The following is a 21,686-nucleotide window of genomic DNA, read 5'->3' on the forward strand; positions in this document are numbered from 1 at the left end:
ATTTTCTTTTAACAAATACAAAACATTCTTAAAACTATTTTCAACCAGAATTTTAAAGAAAGTATAGAATCAAAGCATTTCTGAACTATTATGCCAATATTACAGATATCCAGCCACTATCAGTTGCAAATTAACTCTCAAAAGAAATGTTTCCAGCACACATTGCAATGAATGTCATTAACAGATTCTTCACAACTGAAGACAGTATTTATTTACCAGGGACTGAATAGTCAATAGCCTTCAATTTTCACATCAATTGCAGAAAAAAATTCCCATTTTCTATATAGACTAGAATTGAAATTGACTTCGAATATCTAAACTGTCAACAAATTATTTTACGAAAAGGTTTGCTTTACAGAGATTATAAAGTAGGTGTCATCCTTGACACTTGCATTCTATATTCACACTGCAGATCTGGAAAAGAAACGTTAAGGAACGTCAGAAAGGGTCTTAGAAGACTCAGCTGTCATGCTATGCGCCTCCTTTTGCTTGCTTTGCAGTCAGATACTGTGTTGTAGATGTCAGAGGTTCTCTATTTAAACTCACTGACAAGCAAAGGAAGAATACTGGGAGAATATGTTATCAGTTACTATGGACTTGTCTTTGGTAACAGGTCAGACACTTATTTCTGTGTGTGTTAGAAACAGAAACCCTGATTCTACTCAAATTAAAAAACATACACTATACCCACATCAGATTTACAAGTTCAAGATTTACTTTGGAAAAATCAAGTGGTAAGAATACATAGAGCAAAACCACTGTTTCCTGTCAGAATGACAAACTAGAAAGCCACATAAGATTATGTTAATCTCTCATTTTATATCCATCTTTCACAATTACACACCAGTACTTTTTGTATGTCATTTAAAAAGGGATAGCATTTACTACTCACTTACTGTAACTGCATTCCTTAAATCACTGCCAGATTATGTGAGGTTGTTCAGTTAGCAATGAGAAATTTGCTACAGTAAACCCACACATATGCACCAATTAGATCTCAGTCATAAATAACTATAACGCCTGATGTTTTCAGAAGCAAGCAATGAAACACCATTACGTTAAGGTCTATTTTCCACAAAACAACTGATTATAATTGCCAAGAGGGAGTGGAGAGAAGGAAAAGAGATGAAACTATGAAAAGTAAGGGAAAAGGAGAGTTGGAGGGGGCACAGTTTTCCTTGTCTAATAACATAACTATTTTCATGCCAGGCTTTTCGTTAGCTTTATTAAACCTTCTCTCTTTCATGTCCATATTTACTTTTAATTAGAAAGTAGGAATTGAAGAATAAGAAAATTCTCTGAATGAGAGTTATAAAAATAAAAGTTCTGGGTAATAATCTATATCAGGGTAATATTTGCTCTATGGCTGATTTATTTTGAAGACTGATGCTTCTGTGTGTTCTCAGTAGTTAACAGAAATCTGAACCAGGATCAGAGCAATCTGGCCAAGACAGAACCTAGACAAGCTGGTGGGTCATGAATAGGATTCCCCCAGCATAATGGAAGAAGATTGTGCCTCCTCTATCACAAATGGGAGAAATATAGTGCAACCCTTTCCCTGTATAATTCAGTTAGGGTTCTACTAGATTCCTGACTGGTTTTGGACATGCTGATAGAAAAATGCGTTATGGGGCATTGCTGCTATCTGTGGCTGACTAGATGTGGACCTTGCTACAGTTATGCAGTTTGCTACAACCAAGCTGGATTACAGTAATGAGCTAGATATAGAGCAGCCGTTGTCAAGCTCCTGAAAATTCCAAATGGTTCAGAACAGACCAGTCAACCGTTTTGGTGGGGTAGGTGCCTGCGCACCATGCTCCCAACTGGATACTAATACTGCTTCAGGTGTAGTTCGAGGTACCAGTGACAATCTTCAAAGCCTGAAGTGTCCTGCTATGAGACATGAACTCTCTGGTGCTTGTGCTGGGAACACAGCCTTTAGAGAGCAGGGACAGAAAGTGTTCTTGGCTGACAAATTCCAACCATTGGAACTTGCTTCCACTTAATTGTTTACCAGAGCCTTGGTTTGGCAAGCTTTACCTCTTGCTATAAGGCATTATTATTCAGTGAGCCTTATTGCCTCTTTTTTAAGTTACTGGATGTTTTAGATCAGATCACTCTTTTTTTAATCTCTATGAAGGTTGGGATGCTTTCCAGTTATTTTGATTTGTGCGTGTTTCAATACTACTGTAGAGCATTAGGCACTTCTGCCATATATGTTCAGCTTTAAAGGTCTGGAGATGGTTGGTGAAGATTGAAAAAAGAAAGAAAATATTAAGTTTGCAAATATGGAGGTTAATTATTAAATCTTTGAAATGACTGAAATTTTAACTGAAACACTTATATAAGGATTTATTTAACCCTATACGTTCAGAAAATGCTCATTTCAAACTGGTCTTCAAACCTTTTGCAAGAAAAAATACTTATGATTTGCTTTTAGTTTCTTCTCAGACACCATGACAAGGAAAACTAAATGAAAAACATGATGTAGGCAGCTCAATCAGGAAGCTATGTAACAGACAATAGTAATCTGTGTATGTTATTCTCCCAAATGCCCAGTCAGAGGTCTCAGATGGCTAATGTGGTTGAAATGTGTAATTCAAAGCTACAAATAATATATTTATGAATCTGGACATGTTCAGTGCACTCTGGAAACGGCTGTGTAAAAAAGACAACACTATATCTGATTTCAGCTAAACAAGGTTTCAAACTAAATTATCTATTTCCTCTTGCAGAACTGGATGAAACAACACTGTAAGGCTCCCAGTAATCATTTTAAATGTAATTGTAGGATTAGATTCTAATGGTAATATGGGAATATTGCATTTGCATTGGCTTTCCAATGTGACAGTTTACCCATCTGTGCTCTACAATAGTCGAGAGATGAGATGAAGGCCTGGCATTGTACGGTCAGAGCTTTACGTTTTCGTAAACACCATAGGCCAAATCTTGAAATTGTGTCCCCAATCCTGCTAACACTTATGCCCTTTAAACAGATGGTGCTCTCCCATTGACTTCAATGGACTAATCCACATGCTTAAAGTTGTACAGGTGTATGCTCACTTGACTGGGGCCTTAGTTTGAACACAGGCAAGTATAATTAATTTATATCATAATATCCTTATCTACCCCTGTTTCATAGTTAAATAATATTCATTTCATGAACAGCTTCCAAAAAGCAAATACTTTTTTGCATGTCACACACACACGCCCACCTACCTTTTTTTGGCCAGCTCCAAACCTGTTTTCATACCTATAAATGCTTTTGCCTATTTACATTCAGACCATTTCTCTTATCATGCATTTGATTCAGGCTCCCTCTCCCCTTAATTTATATCTGCAACCAGATGTGATTGGAAACCGTGGCTTCACTGCTTCAAGAACCAAATGAAGGCTGGAAAAATCAGCTTCTATGTCCTAATGTGGAATGCTTTTATTTCATTTTTGCTAAATTGGCCGAGGTATAAGAACATTTTATCTGTTCTCTTTACCAGCATCATGAAACCTGAAGATCTGTTCTACTTTTCTGAGACTGAACAGTTGTCCCTGTCCACTTGCTAGGCCCAATCCTGCTACCATGAAAACCAATGGGAGCTTGACCATCAACTCCCTTGGGAACAAGATGAGGCCCATAAATGATATTACAGAACTCAGCATGGCTTAAAGGGGAGTCACCCATTTTGAGTTTGTGATGCCACTGTGTTACAGAACCATGCTCAAGATCCTGCCCAGGGAATCACCTTGAGCTGGATGTTAGTGTACCTGGTCCTCCTGACTAACACAGTTCACCACCTTTATGGAAACCACATTCAAATTGATGCCCAGGGGAGAAGCATCAATGCAATAAATGGGTCTCCTAAGTGGCTACATTTACTATGGTAAAACTGCATGGGTGATACTATGGCCATAACTTGTAACACAGAAGCTAAGAACCATCTCAATACTCACCGCTTTACACTCCAACAGCAGGGCAAACATAGCCTATCTCACTTTCACAAATAAAAGCACACTGGACATTAGGGAAAAAATCCATATGCAATTTTCCTTTTCCAGTCCTCTCCCCAGAAGGAATTGCACACAGCAGAAGCTAGTCACATTGCTAAATGTATATTGGAGGTACTCCGATACCTCGGTGATGAACTTGTACAGAATAGAATAGCATACAGTCTTCCGGGCATTCCTAATAGTGAAACATAAAAGCCAGCAAAACAACATCTGAATTTAGCAAAAACTATACTTCCAGCTTGTATACCAGGCCCCAGAAGCTGATTCTTTAATATTTTGCATAAGTTACCGTGGCAACAAAGGCCAACTTTTCGCTGAACACAGTTCCAAGTGTATATTAGTATCCTGTATTTAAATATGAGCTTTGGTGTAAAGGAATAATTTTGAACTGAATCACCTTTTCAATTGAACAATTTACTTATACTATTCTCTTCCCCACCCCAAAATATGTATAACACAGAAATGCACACGTTAGAATGAGGGATCATTAGAATACCCAGGCCTGATCCTTCAAGCTCTCTGTGAACAGAACTCCTTTGAAATCAATGGGAATTCTGCATATGAAGGGGTTGTAGAATTGGACGCTTCATTTTTAATCCTGATATAGTCATTCTGAGTTGTACCAAATTTCTTTCTTCTATTCCATAAAAGTGGCAAAATAATGTAAGTGTTTAAAAGGTTTATTTATTACTTCAAACTTGCAGTAAGAATCTTAAGGGGAATTTTTGGAAATAAATGATTCTGTGCTGAAGAGGGAGAAATGTAACCTATGGTCTCTAGTGGGAGTTTGCATCTTACACTACAGTTTAACGAAGATCCCAGTACCAAATCCTGAGATTTTAATTGAGGGAAAGCAGACTTATTTTTGTGCATTATGTAGGCGCCAGTTTATGAGCTGTCAGTTTGCATATAGGCAATAAAAAGCCCCTTGGCTAAATACAGACACTGAAATAAAGTGTCAGTTACAGTAATTCCATCCCATAAGTGTTCTTGCCCATGCAATGTAATGAAGAAAGATTATCTTAAGATAAGTTAAGTGCATTGAAAAGAAGCAAAAGAGGAAGGGGAGGAAAGAGATGGAGAAATACTAAGAAAATACTAAGAATGCTGTGAGGCACCAAAACACCTAACTATATTTTAATTATGGCTTAAATATTAAGTGTTATTGGTATCATTTGTATCATTGTTATTGGTTTTCTATTTACCATATGTATGCTCTTTCACCAGTTACCAAACTATCAACTGCATCAGATGTGTAGAAATACAACGCATGTCGCAGGCAGAAGTGGCAACTGTTACTTTACAAAACACAACATATTCCATCACTCAGAAAATTATGGAGAATGAATTAACAAAGCAAATCTAAGCACTGCAAGAGTATGAGAGATAATTACTTAAATGAACACTAAAAGACAAGAGGATCATGATCCTTTTTGAAGAGCCAAATTACTGTTGTTTTCCAAATTAAAGACGTCCTGGTGAGATGCTTAATGTATATGACACAATCAAGTTGATTTTATATTTAGTTGTTGATATATAAAAATTTCTATCAGAAATACTTCCCTCTTCTGCAGGGATTTCCATTTGGAGACCTCCAAGTGATGCAGAAACATAATATCTCTATGAATCTCTATAAATTCTGCAAGTTACAACATGTGAAAGGACCCCTGAGCTCACATGGAGCTCCACTACCTCGATGGTGCACGCAAGTGGTCTACCCATATGTTTTGCCTTGCAAGATTGAGCCACTAGCCTCGCAGAATCCCCGTGAAGTGGGTATTTGTACCATCGTTTTACAGAGGAGGAAACTCAAGAACAAAGCAAGAGTGTCTAAGTTGACCCATACCTTATAAAAAATCCCTCATTTCAAGGGACATCACTCACTTTACTCCCCAAGTTATCTACATTCCACACAAGTCTGTTACTGAAAGTGATTTAACATCAGAAAGGAAGAATCACAAAACTGAGGTTGTAGAAAGAGTTACTGACACTAAAGAAACAAATCCTGCAGCATTTTAAGTTTCCTGCATGAATAATTTGTGTGTCCCCCTCATTCTGAGCCTTTATCACACGCTGTATACCAAACTTGGGCATTGACAGATTGAGAGGTATGTGTTGTAGCATGGATTGATCTCAGCAGGAGTTGTGGATGCTTGGCACCTCTGAAAATCAGGCCCAAGGTCATAGATGGAGTCTGTGGCAAAGTTGAGGACAGAACCCAGATTGCTTGATTTCCCACTTCTCATGCCTTAACTACAAAGCCTTACTTCCTCCTAAGATAAATACATGCAACTTCAAAACAACTTGATCTTATTATTTACTTTCTGTAAAAAAATGACAAGCTAACTAATCCTGCAGTATAATTCAGAGACACAAAACAACTGTCAAGCTATAGAGAGAACCTACCATTAATGAATTCCTTATAGAATCAGAAATGTTACAGGTACTAAATTTTGACTGAGCTTAATTGAAGCTCTGTACCTTTTCATGATGAATTATTATTAATGAACCATTAGAATGATACCAGTAACTCAACTTCTAATTAAATTTAAATGATGGACTTTTGCACACACAAAAAAAGACAGACACTACCTTTGTCATGGAACTTTATTTACCCTTGCTAGCTAGAAGAAAGGTTTTGCTTACTTTCTCCCCCGACCACTTATGGGAAAGTTACTACAGTTACTAAAACTGTACTTAAATCTGTCTCTCAGACTGTGATGAAATCTTCTTTGGACAACTGTCATATCTAGATGGAGACAGCAGGTGGGATCCTCACCTCTGCTCTGGCCCCCTTACAACAAGTAGAAGGACCACAGTGGCATAAAGCAGCTCTCGAAGCCCAAATTCCAGTTGGGAGATAATTCTCTCAGCATACAAACTAAAGTGGATCACCACCCTTGCTGTCTTCCAAGGATCCACTTGCAAGCCCTGGCATAGGGAGCATGCCTTCATGCTGGAGACAGCGTGGGTGTGAAGTGCACAGCACTGTGGCCCATAGAGCAGCCTTAGACAGGCCCACAAGTTTCTCTTAAGTTATGATTGGGACCATTCCAGCTCCCAGAACGGCCCATGATAAGGAGCTCACAAAGGTGGCTTAATGCTGCCTTAGCTGTCCCTCCTTCAGATTGCAAATTCTTCACTGCCCCCTGAGGAAGCTTAGCACAGAATCACAGAAGTTCACAATATGGTGTTTTAAAGGTATGTTCAAATTCTTGGTGGTTGGGAGCTTGTAGTGAAATATATATTTGCAGAGTGGCTAGCACAAAGAGGCCTTGTTCCCAACTGGGGCCTTTGAGCATTAGTAGAATACAAAAAATGAAGCTCCATTTTGTTATACATTTTCATAATTTTTGATTGCATAGCACCTACCTGAACATGTCTCCTAAGCCTTTGAGCATTCCTTTCTTTGCCTTAATTTTATCCTTCTCTTTATCACGGTCTTTCTTCTTGTCCTTTCCAGCCTTTTTTCTGTCCCCTTTATCTTGGTTTCCATTCATCTGCCTCTCCAATGAGTGGGATGGCTGGTCACTTGCTGTGGACACAGATTCTCTGCCTGATCTTGAACTCTCCTCTGTGTCTTCCTCCACTGAAAGAGTAAGAAAAAAATATTGGCGGGACAGGAACAAATAAATAAAAGAGGTTTTTCAGCACATTGTGGAATATGTTTTGGAGCAAGACATGCATAACAACCAAGTAACCATGTGACATTATGTTGTTAACCCTTGATTACTCATTCTGCGGGTTCCACATCTATGCTCTCCATGTCTATTTTTACCCTGTAACTTCTACAGGGAAGGGAATGAGGGTGTATATTATGTGAGGCACTTAGAACTTTTGGAATAACAGTACTGATCAATAAACAGGGTTAGCCAATAGTGCTTCTAACTGGCTACTTGTGTTGGTGAGGAGAGCTTTAGATATGCTTTAGATAAAAAGCAAGATTAGTGTTACATAGTTCATAACTTTTTAATAAAACTAATCAAAATATACAAGTTGTTTATATTACATCAATTTGGAATACACCACACTGCCTGCTCCCCTTAATAGCAGTCTCCAACATCCCTTCTGTTTACTAATTTGTCCCAACTTGTACTTAGCTCAGACCCACTGCTTCCTTCCTCCCTGACCTGAAGAGCTCGCTGTAGCTTAAAAGCTTGTACCTTCCACCAACAGAAGTTGGCCCAATAAAAGAAATTATTTTATCTACCTTGTCTCTCTCATATCCTGGGACTACCACGACTACCACTCTGCAAAAAAAGTCATTTAGGAGAGTTGACCTTTAATACAAGCCTTTAGCCTTTTTTTCTTCAGCAACAAAATATCACCGTGAATTTGATGAAATAACTCATCTCCTTTAGCAGTTTATTTTTAAAAAGTTACAGTTTTACTCCTCAAAGAAGTTCCATTGGTTGAGGTGAAGACTCTAGAGGGGCAGGTTACGTCATCTGGAACAAGACCTTCTAAGTGTACATTATGAACTGTTTCAACCTGGACCCACAGAGAGACTATATATAATTTGGAACACATATTCCAGAAAGCCTGAAGAGAAAAGTGACGAAAAAAATATAGTAGTAGCCATATTTCTAAATGATTCTCCACTCTAAAACTGGAAAAGCTTCCAGTGGTTCAGTGAAAATGAAACTTTCAGAGTTACAGAGACATTTTTTGGCTCACCATCATCAGCTGCTGAAGTATCTGAGACTTGCCTGAGCAGTTTGTTGTTCTTCTGTAGGGCCACAATCGATGGATTTAGCCATCTGACTCAGGCAATACTTGTCCACTAAGCATTCTAGATCTCCTAGAATACCCCACCAATACACCAGCCTTTGACAAATATATTCTGAAAGTAATATTTCAGGCCAGGCAAATGTGGGTATAGACATTTATTTCTAAACCACATGGATTATAATTTTGAATCCCAAGCAACTGAACACAGGTGAAATATCTAACTGCCTCATGCTCTTCTATTGTGGATGCCTGGAGTAAAGCAGCTAATCTACACTACAGCAGCTACAGCAACACTGCTACGGTGCTGCAGCTGTGCCTCTATAGTCCTGTAGCGTAGATGCTTGTTACATGGACAGAAGGGGGTTTTCCATTGATGTAGGTAATCGACCTCTCCGAGAGGCAGTATTCAAGGGTCAATGAAAGAATTCTTCTTTCAACCTAGCTGCAACTACAGTGGGGATTAGTTTGAATTCACTACATTGCACAGGATGCAAATTTTTTTCACAGCCCTGAGCAACATAGCTAGGTTGACTTAAGTTTTAGGGGTTGGCCGGGCCTGACAAATTTTCCATTGCAGGTGCACTTCCAATATTCAGGCAATTGTAACTGAGAAGATAAGACTGAAACCTTCTCAAATATGTCCACATTACTAGTATTAGTGCTTTTGAGGTCACTGTGTTTACTACCAAAACTGGAACATAGGGATGTATTCAATGATTATAAAAAGTTTAGATCTGGACACAGAGGACCACGTTTAAAAACAGTCTCCAATTTTGTGCATGCCAATTAGCACCTAGAATCCATTGCTGGTGCAAACAACAACATTTAGACATTTAACTATCTGATTGTGCCTGTAAATGAATACAAGCAGTACAAAATAAATTTAAAATCTGGTACACATTGAAGTCGTACAGTTATTTACTTTACTTAGCTAGTATTTTAAAGATGAATGGATTTTGACCTATGGCTGTTCATATTCAAAATAATCACACACTAAATTAATCCTGAGAATGTATCAAGGGTACTGTATTATGCTGAGTTGCTAAACAACTTGTCATAACAATGAATCCCCCTTTACTGTTTATTTTGCGTATTCTATAGAGATAATATTGCTTCCTTTCCATTGCTGTTCTGCAATAAATATTTTTCTATCAAGCTTCCACAGTAGTTTGCCTGCAATTAACTTCTGAGTCTGCACCATAGCCTCTTCTACCTAATGAGTTCATTAGGTTGCATTTTTCCCCCGTGACACACTAGAATAAGCAGATTTCCAGGTTTTTAAAAAGACATGACATGAAGAAAGTTGATTCCCTTTTGTGCAGCACAGTGATTCTACAATTAAGATATACCTAATTTACTAGTGTTTAGAACAGATGCAAATGTTGTCCAATTAAAATTCAAGTCCACGCTACAAATGAAACATCTGATTTTTGTTATGTTGCAGTAATGATGTTAGGTGGCTGGAAAATATACAAGAGATTTCCCCCCCCCCCCCCCCCATTTAGGCCATTGAAGGCAAAAATTAACTTGGGATATGCTTCAAGCATCAATTCAAGCTGAAGACCAAAGTCATCCTTCACAAACCACACTGTATTAAAGAGAACTACAAAAAGGTATTGTGAAGCTATTCCCCTAATTAGGCCATAAAATTGAAAAGATGCACATGAGAAATTGAAGCTATTTAATGTGAAGCTGTTTCATAACTGAGCTCCTAGACCACTTATTGTGATATTTAATATGACTGTAGGTTCTAGCAATTAAGACTCAACAAAGATTAGAAAGCTTTGCCAATTTCTCCAGATTCAAATGACTTGTTCTCAGACAACACACCAGAGATAGAAATTTTGCTTCTAGTCAGCTATTCCAAGTATTAAAAAACAAGCACAATGATTCTTATAATCTAAACACCCACAACATTCTGTTATTATTATCTCATTATAGCCATTACAATCCATAAGTATCCTCCTCAAAACTCTTAAAATGTTTTCACAGAATCGGACATTTCCAGATGGTATTCATACTATTTTTAACAGTTTGAATAACATATTGTTTCAGGGAGAGCAATTATATTTAAAAGGCGGTTCGGTCCTTTATCACATACAGTATCTCCATATTTTTAGAGCTCTTTCATGAGATGATCAAATGTTAAAAAGAGTCCTTCATAAATGCAATCCAGTGCTATTGTTTTGCCAACCCAAAGGACGGGAAGGAAGAAACATTCCTACTTCTAAAACATTTGGAAAAGAAACAGGAAAAATTTCAAGCAAGACAAATTAATACAACCTCAGGGGCAACAGCAAATTGACTACCAACATCTTGAATGGATTTTAGGAGACAAAGCAGCATTTTTAATTCTAAACAATTATAAAATACTTAAATATGATTTAAAAACTAGTTATATGAGTACCTGATTGCTAAATGGACCTATATCTATTCAGGACTGTCCAAACTTTGCCCAACTGAAGAGGTCATTTGGCAACATCCATGGAATCTGAGGCCATAGACAATTTGCATAAAATGGAGCAGATTGCTGATGCTCTCTGCTTTAACATGTATGCACAGCCCTCAGAGAAAGGTCGCAGTAAATGACATTGCTTCCACTCTGTTCTAAGTGTAGTATGGCTGTCTAGGATTTGTAGATTTCACTGGCCACATCACCATCGTGAATATAAGGGAAGCCACAGGCTGCACAGTACAACTCCATGGTTTGAACTCACTATACTGCCATGGTACTACCAGTTTCTGTATCACTTATGAATACACAATATTTATAACATAGGTGAAGCTCTACCAATCTGATATGCTATTTTGTATGTTTTACACGACACTAAGAATCAAAAGAGTAAGAGTATGCCCAGTCCTGTATAGGCACACAAGGGGTAGAGGTGGCTTAAGGTGCCTTTCCTTATTGAGTCATTGTGTATGGATTGGGCCCAATGCTACATGAACATAAGAACACCCCACATCTATCAGTGCAAGACTCCTCAAATTGGGTGGGAAGAGGTTAGGGACATAGCCTTGCTTCTTCTCCACATCAGCCAGCAGGCCTGACCTTGTACAGGGTGAGTTTGTGGGAGGGAAGCATCCACTGCACCCCTTCCAAAAGGTGGCCATGCATCTTCATACCACCCCTAATGAGAGCAAGTGAACCAGCTCAAAATGTCTTCTAGTAAACTGGCATGTTTACAGTCACTTAGAAAGTGTTCAGTGATAACTCTTTTGTTATGCCCTTTTTTAAGATTCCTTTTTTGGTCAAATGAGGTTAAACCATTTGAAACTAATTCCCACTGAACACGGGATATCTGATGTCTGACAACAGGAAATCACTGTCAGTTGGTTCGCACAAAACAAAGCCTTTTAGAAAAAACATGGTCTCACGTCCCAAAAGACCTTAGGCATGTACTTTGGAAGAATGATCAAGATCGTTTTACACATTCTCTCATTCTTACTCACCCATTGGTTAACAGTAGATTGACAGCTAGCAGCACAAGACTGGTATTTAGCCTTGTTGCTGCATGAAATTGCTAGACATGGTGGGGAGGGGATGCAGAATTAATTCTATCTGTAGCTATTTTGGGGAATACTGACTCAGGCAAAATGACCTCAGTTTAAGTCATAGAATATTTTTAGGAACAAAGTAAGGAAAATGAGTGATCTTGTACATGAGTATAACTGCAAGACCAAATTATTTAATTAAGCATAGACTTTCTCAAACTGAAAACAAATTAAAAAAAAATAAGGGCAGAGGGTGAAAGTTCACTTTCCAAACCCTTTTTGTTAATATTTGGCCTAACGATTTTATTACTTCATTCTTCCCTAAACCTTCTTCATTCATAAACTTCTTCTAAATGGAATCAGGTTGATTTAAAGAAATCTTCTGAAGGGTGACAAGCGAAAATAGTACAACAAGAAGGTTAAAATTTCAATAATTTTAATACAACCCTGTAGTGAGCCGGTGTGGCACCCCTCCATCTCTGACAGGGCTGGGTTTCCTCCAACCCCAGCGTGGGCGGAGCCACCGTGTCCGAGGCCCGCCCCTCCGAGGTCACGGCCCCAACCCGGAAGTACAAAAGCCTGCCAGCAGAGCTCAGTGAGACCCAGACCGCCGGAGAGAGCAGACGTCCCGGGCCGAGCTCCCGCTTGGGAGACCGCCGCAGGCCGCGAGCCGCCTGCTAACGCCCCGCGCAGGTCAAGCCTCCCTCTCGCCAGGTACACCGAGGAGGACTGGCCCAGCCTGCCCCGGACCCGTTACCCCGAGGAGGACTGGCCCAGCCTGCCCCGGACCCATTACCCCGAGGAGGACTGGCCAACCCTGCCCCGTGCCAGCTACCCTGAGGAGGACTGGCCAAGCTTGCCCCGGACCAGGTGCCCCGAGGAGGAGTCAAGCCTGCCCCGTGCCAGCTACCCTGGGGGAGAGCTGCCGGACCGGCCCCCAAGTCCCGCACCCGAGGAACCGATGCTCCTGGACTGGCCTGAACCCGGCATCGCCAAGGAGGTAGGCCCCGAGGGGGAACATGGAAGTAGCCCAGGGATAGCCGACCCCGGTCAGGCTGCAGAGGCCTGTGAGCCGATGTCAGTGTGTTTTGGTCAGGATACCCCACTGACCGGCAGCGACAGTAACCGCTGCTAGGGCCCCGGGCTGGAACGCAGTGGAGTGGGTGGGTCTGCGTTCCCCCCTGCCACCCCGCACGGGTGGCAGGCTTCCCCCTCACCCGACGCTCAGGTGTGGGAGCCTGGGCTTACCTTAACTGCTAGATTGCTCAACCCCTGCCCCAAAGGGCTTGAGCTGTGACTGTTTGTGCGCCGCCCTGACCCAGGGCCTGGGCCCCTTAACCGCTTGTCTGCCTAGTCCCTGCACCAGAGGGCCTGAGCCCCTTAACTGCTTGTCTGCTCAGCCCCTGCATCCAAGGGCTTGAGCTGTGACTGTTTGTGCCCCGCCCTGACCCAGGGCCTGGGCCCCTTAACCGCTTGTCTGCCCAGTCCCTGCACCAGAGGGCCTGAGCCCCTTGACTGCTTGTCTGCTCTGCCCCTGCATCCAAGGGCTTGAGCTGTGACTGTTTGTGCCCCGCCCTGACCCAGGGCCTGGGCCCCTTAACCGCTTGTCTGCTCAGCCCCTGCACCAGAGGGCCTGAGCCCCTTATCTGTTTGTTTGCTCAGCCCCTGCGCCAGAGCTCCTTGACTGCTTGTCTGCTCAGCCCCTGCATTCAAGGGCCTGAGCTGGGACTGTTTGTGCCCCGCCCTGACCCAGGGCCTCGGCGCCTTGACTGCTTGTCTGCCCAGCCCCTGCACCGGAGGGCCTGGGCTCCTTAACTGTTTGTTTGCTCAACCCCGGCCCCAAAAGGGCTTGAGCTGTGACTGTTTCTGCCCCGCCCTGATCCAGGGCCTGGGCCTGCTTAGACGGTTAGTTAGCGCTCAGCCCCTACCTAAGGGCCTGAGCTCCTGAACTGTGAGCCGCTCAGCCCTTGCGTAAAGGGACCTGAGGTTGGACTGTCTGCACTTTAGTGAGCCGGTGTGGCACCCCTCCATCTCGGAGGATAGAGCCCCGGCTCAACCCTACTACAAACCCCTATTAGAATAATTTACCATTCATACTATTTGCATTCAGCATGGACTGTCATTTTACCAGCCCATTCTTACATAGTTCAATAATGATAAGGTTAGCTTTGAAGTGGTTCTTTTATGTTAATGACACATTCTCCACATGTTGGGTCACACTTGGGGTTAAAGAACTGGAAATGTAAATTAATGCCCATTAGGGTGGGTAATAGCTGATCATTAACTTCAGAATTTTATTAGATCTGCCAGCCTTACTCATTCTAATTAAAGAACAGTGGTAATTTTTCCCCCCAACACATCATTAATGTACTCTTCCATACTGACATTTTTCAACTTGAATTCAACTTTTTTCTTTTTCGGTTAAACTTTTTAATTTAACAAATTCAAATGTAGTCTTATCGAAACTTTTCATACTAAATAATTAAAACAAACATGCTCATTTTAATCTCATTTTCTTGCTCTAGAAAGAAAAGTAGCTTCCGAGTGTTACAATCTGTGAATACATATGCAGGAAACAAGCACTTATAAATCCTAATCTAACAATCTAGAGAAATCTAAATGATAATTTTAAGTCTTAAAATAAAATATGTTTTGTTTTTTATTTGACCCCTTTTATAGTTATGAATCTGTTTTTAATCCTTCAAAGAAAATTAAACAACAATAACGTTCTTAACATACAGCAAAATAGGATACTTACAGGTCTCCATGCCTTCATCGTCATCATCTGCAACTGGTTTATCATATGATTTGTCAATTGCAGCTCTGAAGCTCTCATTGCAACCTCGTCCTCGGATTATCCGTGGGCGCGGACGATGGAAGGGAATGTCACCATTCAAAGTCACCTCAGCAACAGCCGTCTGTAGACTTTCTAATGAGCTGGATTTCTTCAGACCTAATGAAGGACCCACATCTCTTGTTGGGGAACCTTAGTGGTTAAAAAAAAATTGTTAATTAGGATTAGTACAAAGGATTGCATGCTTGATCCTTCACATTTATAGTGAAAGTCTGTGAGGATATACTTAACATTATTCCCATCATCTCTGTAATCTGTAGGGATTTCATGTTGGTTTGAACAATGAATGAGTACGTCATGTCTTAGTCAATGACATCTTACATTTTCAGCATAACATCTAGAGAAAATATCTTGCCTGCTAATTTCAAGTAGCTTTTTCAACTGAATTTTAAAGACTTGCATCAAAACATTACAGTACACTAATTTTATAATGAAATGCGTCTGAATAATCTAATTAGACCTGATGGGACAAGTTCACATATTCATTGAAAAAGTCTGAAGTAGGGATCCAATTACTCAGGTAATACTTGACATCACCTGAAAAAGAACTGCAATTCTGGGACATAAAAGTGTTTGAGGGTGGTGGTGGGACTCAGAACCGTCTGAGACCATCTCCTATCAGTTAAACTTGAATCTTTTTAAAGGTGCGGATAAGAAATTAATTATATGATAAAGGACTTTCTTTCTCCTCTCTCTTCCCAGATTTCCTCCCTATGCTTGTGGACCAGATGCCTGACCTTTTATAATGAGGCAAACACACCTATGATCCAAATCGTCTCACTTCTCACAAGGTGGCATCATAATGTTCAAAATAGCAGAGTCAGGCTGAAAGAGCTGTCACTGAGACTTTTACCAAAGGAAACAGGGATAGGAAGAGGGATGAACAAGAACAAATTTTGTCAGAAGTTCAGAAGCTCCATCAGGAATATGTGGTAGTTTGGTCTACGTGGCCAGAAGTGCAGGAGAATGGGGGAGAAATAATGAAATAGAATAGGAAGTCATCTGTGGTTACATAGGGTTTGCTGTTATGGGTAGCCTAATAGGTGAGATCTTGGGTCAGTCTCTAGTTTTATTATTGGAAGGTGGTGATGAAATAACAGTAAAAACCTCAAAAGGCTTGACTGATAGCTCATACGTGGGGATTCACAGTATCATCGTATCTACAGATGGAAGGCATACTGTACATTTATTGGTGTTCTGGCCAGCATACCTTTAAAGGTGCCACGTGATCACACTTCCAGTACTTTGTTTGGGAGACCACTACACAGGCTAATAGTTCTTATTATCAGAAAGATTTTCCTTAACTTTTCTTAGTTCCTCATACTAACTGCGAGGAAGTCCTCATTTTATGATATTAAATAATTCCACTTCGCCATTGGTGTTCACACTCTTCACATTTTTTCAACTATTATCATATCCTCATTTAGTTGTCGCTTTGCCAAGCTATATGTACGTAACTCTTTTCAACTTCATAAATAAAACAATGTAGTCCTCCACCTGCCAACCCTTTTCACTGGTTTTCCCTGAACTTTCTCCCATTTTTGATTATCTTTCTGGTAATAAGATGCGTGTAACTGAATATATTATTCTAATAATAATAATATAATACCTAGCTTTTATACAGAGCTTTTTGTTAGCTGATCTCAAAGTGCTTTAACAAAGGAAATCAATAACTCCATTTTACAGAATGAGATAATGAGACACAGAGGGACAAAGTGACTTGCCCTCTGTCACTCAGCTGGTCAGTGAAGAGCCAGGAATAGAACAAAGCTCTCCTGAGTCCCAGTTCAGTGCTCTATCCACTAGGACACCTTGCCTCCCACAGGCATGTATTATTCATACCAGAGCCATGCAGAATGATACTGTCATAAAGTGTTTATATTAGAAAGATGCCCAGTAGGCCCCAATCTGGATTTGGGCCTCATTGTGCTAGGTATCATTCAAAGAAAAGTAGACAACAGTCCAACCCATCTTCCTAGGACTATTATATGAAAGTAAATGTCTTAAATTTGAACTAAATATATTTAAATCTAAACCAGAAATTGTAAAACCACTGACCCCAAACATAAGCTAATGCAACATTTCCCAACCAGCCTACCCTGGGGGTGTGCAAACGACTGGGAGTGCAAAACAGTGGCAATGCAAAATTTCCCAATTCTACTCACTAACATGGCAGAGTTGAAGAGGGGTGGCAGTTGAGTTTATTTTCCTAACTAGAGACTTAGCTCTCAAAAGTCTGAGAAATACTGAGCTAAACTGAACAGCCTGAAACCAAGTGAACTCAAATAGCAGCTGCCAAAGTGTTTTTTCCACAGCTGCGTTTTTGATTGCATGAACTTGCTGAAAAATCACTTCTTCCCCATAGCTGTGCAAACCCTGCAGAGTTTGATTCACACACAGGTCCACAAAAAAACACTGCAGTTTGGACCTCAGGCATTGGGAACAAACAAGCCCCTACAGATTCACTTGGAAGTTTAAATTTGTTGAACTCCCACCTCCAAGAAGAACCCTTCCTTTCACAGACAACTGATATCTTTGGAGGGTTGGGGTTATGGGGATAGTTGGGGGCATGGAACAGCTGTTGGGGTGAGCAAGGAAGGCCAGCTGGGAACAGGGAGTTTGATGTCTTCCCAGCTGTGCAAACAAACCTCACACCATGTTCACCAAACTTTTGTGAACATGGGCTGAAGTTTGATGTTAATATTCACACAGCTCTCACCTCTTTTCATCAGATAAATATTTCTGATCTAGTCATTATCCTAAACACTTTTACATAGATTACTTTCTTGCATTATGTGTATGTGCACTTGTACACACCCATATCCTCTTTTCTACTGGTGCCTGCAGTATAACAAAAGTGATGAGCTGTTTACTTTTCAAGATTAAATTTTGTTAAAACCCATCCATGAGACAGAAAAAAAAAATGCCTGCCAAAATTCTGAAAGACAAGACAGCTATGAATAAACCTGCTGTTTGATAGATTCACTTTCATATACAAAGGGAGAAGTTTATCCTATTACCTAGCAACTTACTGGAAGTTTTCTTACTGCAAAATGAAATCTGAAATACCTTTCTAAATGAAATGCTCTTATATCTTTTCCTAATTACTGAATGGCTATATACTCTTTTTGTAAACAGTAATTATAAAGCAAGCATTATGTGCCCATTTATGCTCATAAAGGATATTTTTAAAAATCCCATTTCCTGCTGCCCAATAAAGATTATTGTGAGAACAATATTTATGTAAGTCATGCTTTCCCAAAGGGAAAGCTAGATGGGATATGACCTAATGTTCCCAGAGTACTGTAAAACTAATAATGGATTGCAGAAATGGTAGGAATATTTATTGAACTTGGGTGGCCATCAACATAAATGTGGACAGGTTGCAGAAGCTGAAAAAGTCAAGTATCGCCACAGAAGTAATGTAAGTACTGTGATCATAAAGTTATTTATATTTCAATACAACACTATCATCTGTGGCCATTTCATAGCAAGGCAACTGTTTTGAAAACATATGGTTAAGTCTTCCTTTAAACTGAGCAGATAAGTTCAAGATCTGTTTGAACAGGATAATCATAAAGACAGTGGTTAGCCACAAATCCTTGAGAAACTTCGTTAACATTTTTTTAAATAAGTTAATTTCAAAATCTATGAGACATCATAAAATTGCCTTTTTCCACTATAGGGCTAATAGGAAAATATCAACTTTTTTCCATAGTTACAGTTTTGACAGTAATCACTAGAAATATTATACACTCAAAATCAATTTCTACTTCTTTTAAATTTAGTTTGAAGTCTTAATTTAAAGAAATACAGGATTTTCTCCCCGTGCCCCATATTGTGCGTGTGTGTGTGTATTTTGTTATTTTAAAGGTTTAAGTTATCAGCATTTTCCTCCCCAATATTTTTTCCTGACAAATGACTGTTGATGTAGCCAGCCATCTGTAACCAAGCAACACTCCCAATGAAAACCATGCTGTGTGCACCCACTCCCTTTGCACTGTATATAAATGTTCATTCATTCACCCAAGTGTCCCCCCAAACGCCCCCCCTGCCCCGGCCGCACTTTCTCTGGCACATACATCATTGCTCCTTATAAGGCATGTACTTGCACCCTTATGGCACCTAGGTGACCACCCTCAGGAGTGCGGCATGCTTCTTCAGACTGCAAACACCCTTTCTCAGAGGGCACTGCTAGGCACCCTCATCCCCGCGTGAACATATGCATGCCTTGTATAACCCCTTATGCACACATGCCTGCAACCCATCTGCTCTTTGTCCCCACTCTGACCACATACACCACTCCTTCTGAGTGCTGCAAAGTAACCTTATGTGAGACATCCACACACACACACCCACAGATCATTTTACCTACCACACATCCTCACTTACCCAGCATAAACATGCATCTCAGACCACACATACTCCTGACGGTGCACATCACATGCCCCTCCGCCCTTTGCTGATCCTTTTATTGTCCCCACATCATAGTAGCTAAGCATTATCTCACAGAACATACTCCCACACTACCTCATAGCACATGTGTACTCATGGAGACATATGATACACATGACTCATATATACCTACTTGCTGCCCCTTCCAAATGCCTTAGTTCTCCTATTCTACTGTGCTGAACTCCCCTGCTCTAACAACTACATCATACTTTCTCCCCCTTTGATATTATATTAAGTATTTATATAGTGTCGTAACTTTGCCTGATGATTTCCAAAGATAAAAATCATATGCAATCCCTGATTCAAAGGATGTATGATGTTTCTTTTATCACTGATTATTTTAAAAAGTCTGTAAAATTAATTTTTAATTGAATTTTCTCTTCTAAATAATTTAGTGCACTTATTTTCTTTCTTTTAGAAAGCTGTTCTTGATCCTGCGGATGTTTAAATCAAAACTGGAATCACTGCTAAAAAAATTAATAAGACAGTTGACTTCAGTTTCTATCCTCAATAAAACTATAAAAAATAAATTACCGCCTGAGATTTAAAGTCATCCTGCTCTCTAATTAAAATAGTCTCAAATAGGAGTGTAGTATTTTATGCTAAATGGGGGGGGAAACAAAAAACAAAAAAAACCAGTATGCTACACAGTGGCAGACATTACTGATGATATAAAAACCTGCCCTGCTTCTTAACTGTAAACTTGTGCAAGTCTACAAAGTCTATTATTTTATTTTATTTTTTTATTGGTCACACAAGAGCAGCGAGTCAGTGAATTTATTTCCTAACAACCACTCTATTAAGTTCTGATAGAAAAAATAATTCTATTTTTAGTTTATTTGTTTTTCCACACTAAAGGAGGAACATTTTGGTTTAAAGAAAGAAATAACAAGCAATTATATCCACTATTGAAAATCGGGGGAAGTTTTTTGAAAGCTGATGATATTCACCATGAAAAAAACAACAAATGATTTAGATAAGCTCTGAAAGACATCTTTAGCATTACAACAAGGTGTATATAGAAATAAGAACCAACTACAGTTACTGTATGCTTAAAGCTGGATAAATGAGCCATGCTCAATTGCCACTGAATATACTTCTAACCTTTGGAATGAACTGTAAACACTGCCAGGATTAGACAGTTCAAGTGAACTGAAGAAAGAAAAATAATTAAAAATCTATTATAGTACCTAGTACTTTTGAGAACTTTGCTTTCCATTTCGGTCAACACAATTAAACCCAATTTCACTTTTAACAGAGTTTGAGTTTATTTTTCTAAAGTAAATATGCTGAAGTTTTCCATTTTATATAGTTCATCAGAATGTAGCTCATCACATATATTAAACCTTTTAAAACCTCATATAAAATTTTTCAGCCAAACTACTGTAAGTGATTCATTTAATTACAGTATCTATCTTCAGCAATGGCAGAACTCCATTGGTTATATACAGAATCTGGTTAACATCATGGAAAAAGAAAGGAATAAAATCAAAGCACAATAAATTGTCTTCTTCCTTTTTCGAGCCACTGAGGCTGTAAATAAAATATTTATCTTGCTTAGCCCAGGTGGCTTCGTGGTTAAGGTCATGCCCTTTAACCCAAGTCATACAACTTGGGTCTCCTTGGAACTTAACATAAGTTTTCTATGTGGAATGATTTGCATCTTACAAATAAAACCTAAAACAGTGTGCACCCTTAAATACAAGAATTATATTTTTCTTATTGCACATGTGGGTCTTTAGGCAGTATAGTCCCTGCTCTATCCTAAAAACAAGCTAAAAAGGAAACTAATATTTATTTTTGATAAATTAGTAGCTGATCCTGTAGCTTTTAGTAGTGCTTAGTAATGCAAGTATTCCCAGGAGCAGTGTGAATAATTGGGAAAAAGGGAAAAAATCAAATAAAGAACTGAAAAAGTAAAATAATAATAGTAATAATAATTCATTTTGGATTAAACAAGATACTTCATTCATTAAACAAAAAGTTTATTTTTTGAGATTTTTAAAAATAAAAAGGTAAAATTCAAAACAAAAAGACAATAAAAATTGAAACATTTCATTTTGAAAATGCTGAAACAAAAAGTTTCAATGTTGTGTTTCTTCTTTCTGACAAACAATTTGTTAAATATTTCAGTCAACCTGAATCT

General features: G+C 39.4%; 1 protein-coding gene across 8 annotated transcripts in view; it reads right to left on the reverse strand.

Annotated features, from left to right (window-relative positions):
• PARD3 (par-3 family cell polarity regulator) overlaps window positions 1–21,686 on the reverse strand; it is a 658,895-nt gene that overhangs the window by 171,672 nt on the left and 465,537 nt on the right. For all 8 annotated transcript variants that reach the window (XM_065400237.1, XM_065400238.1, XM_065400236.1 and 5 more), the window contains 2 exons: window positions 14,990–15,217; window positions 7,378–7,594 (listed from right to left, as the gene is read on the reverse strand). In XM_065400237.1, coding sequence (XP_065256309.1) covers window positions 7,378–7,594; window positions 14,990–15,217 — 445 coding nt within the window. The remainder of the gene's footprint in view (window positions 1–7,377; window positions 7,595–14,989; window positions 15,218–21,686) is intronic.

Source organism: Emys orbicularis, chromosome 2 (genome assembly GCF_028017835.1).
Source record: "Emys orbicularis isolate rEmyOrb1 chromosome 2, rEmyOrb1.hap1, whole genome shotgun sequence".
Lineage (NCBI taxonomy): Eukaryota > Metazoa > Chordata > Testudines > Emydidae > Emys > Emys orbicularis.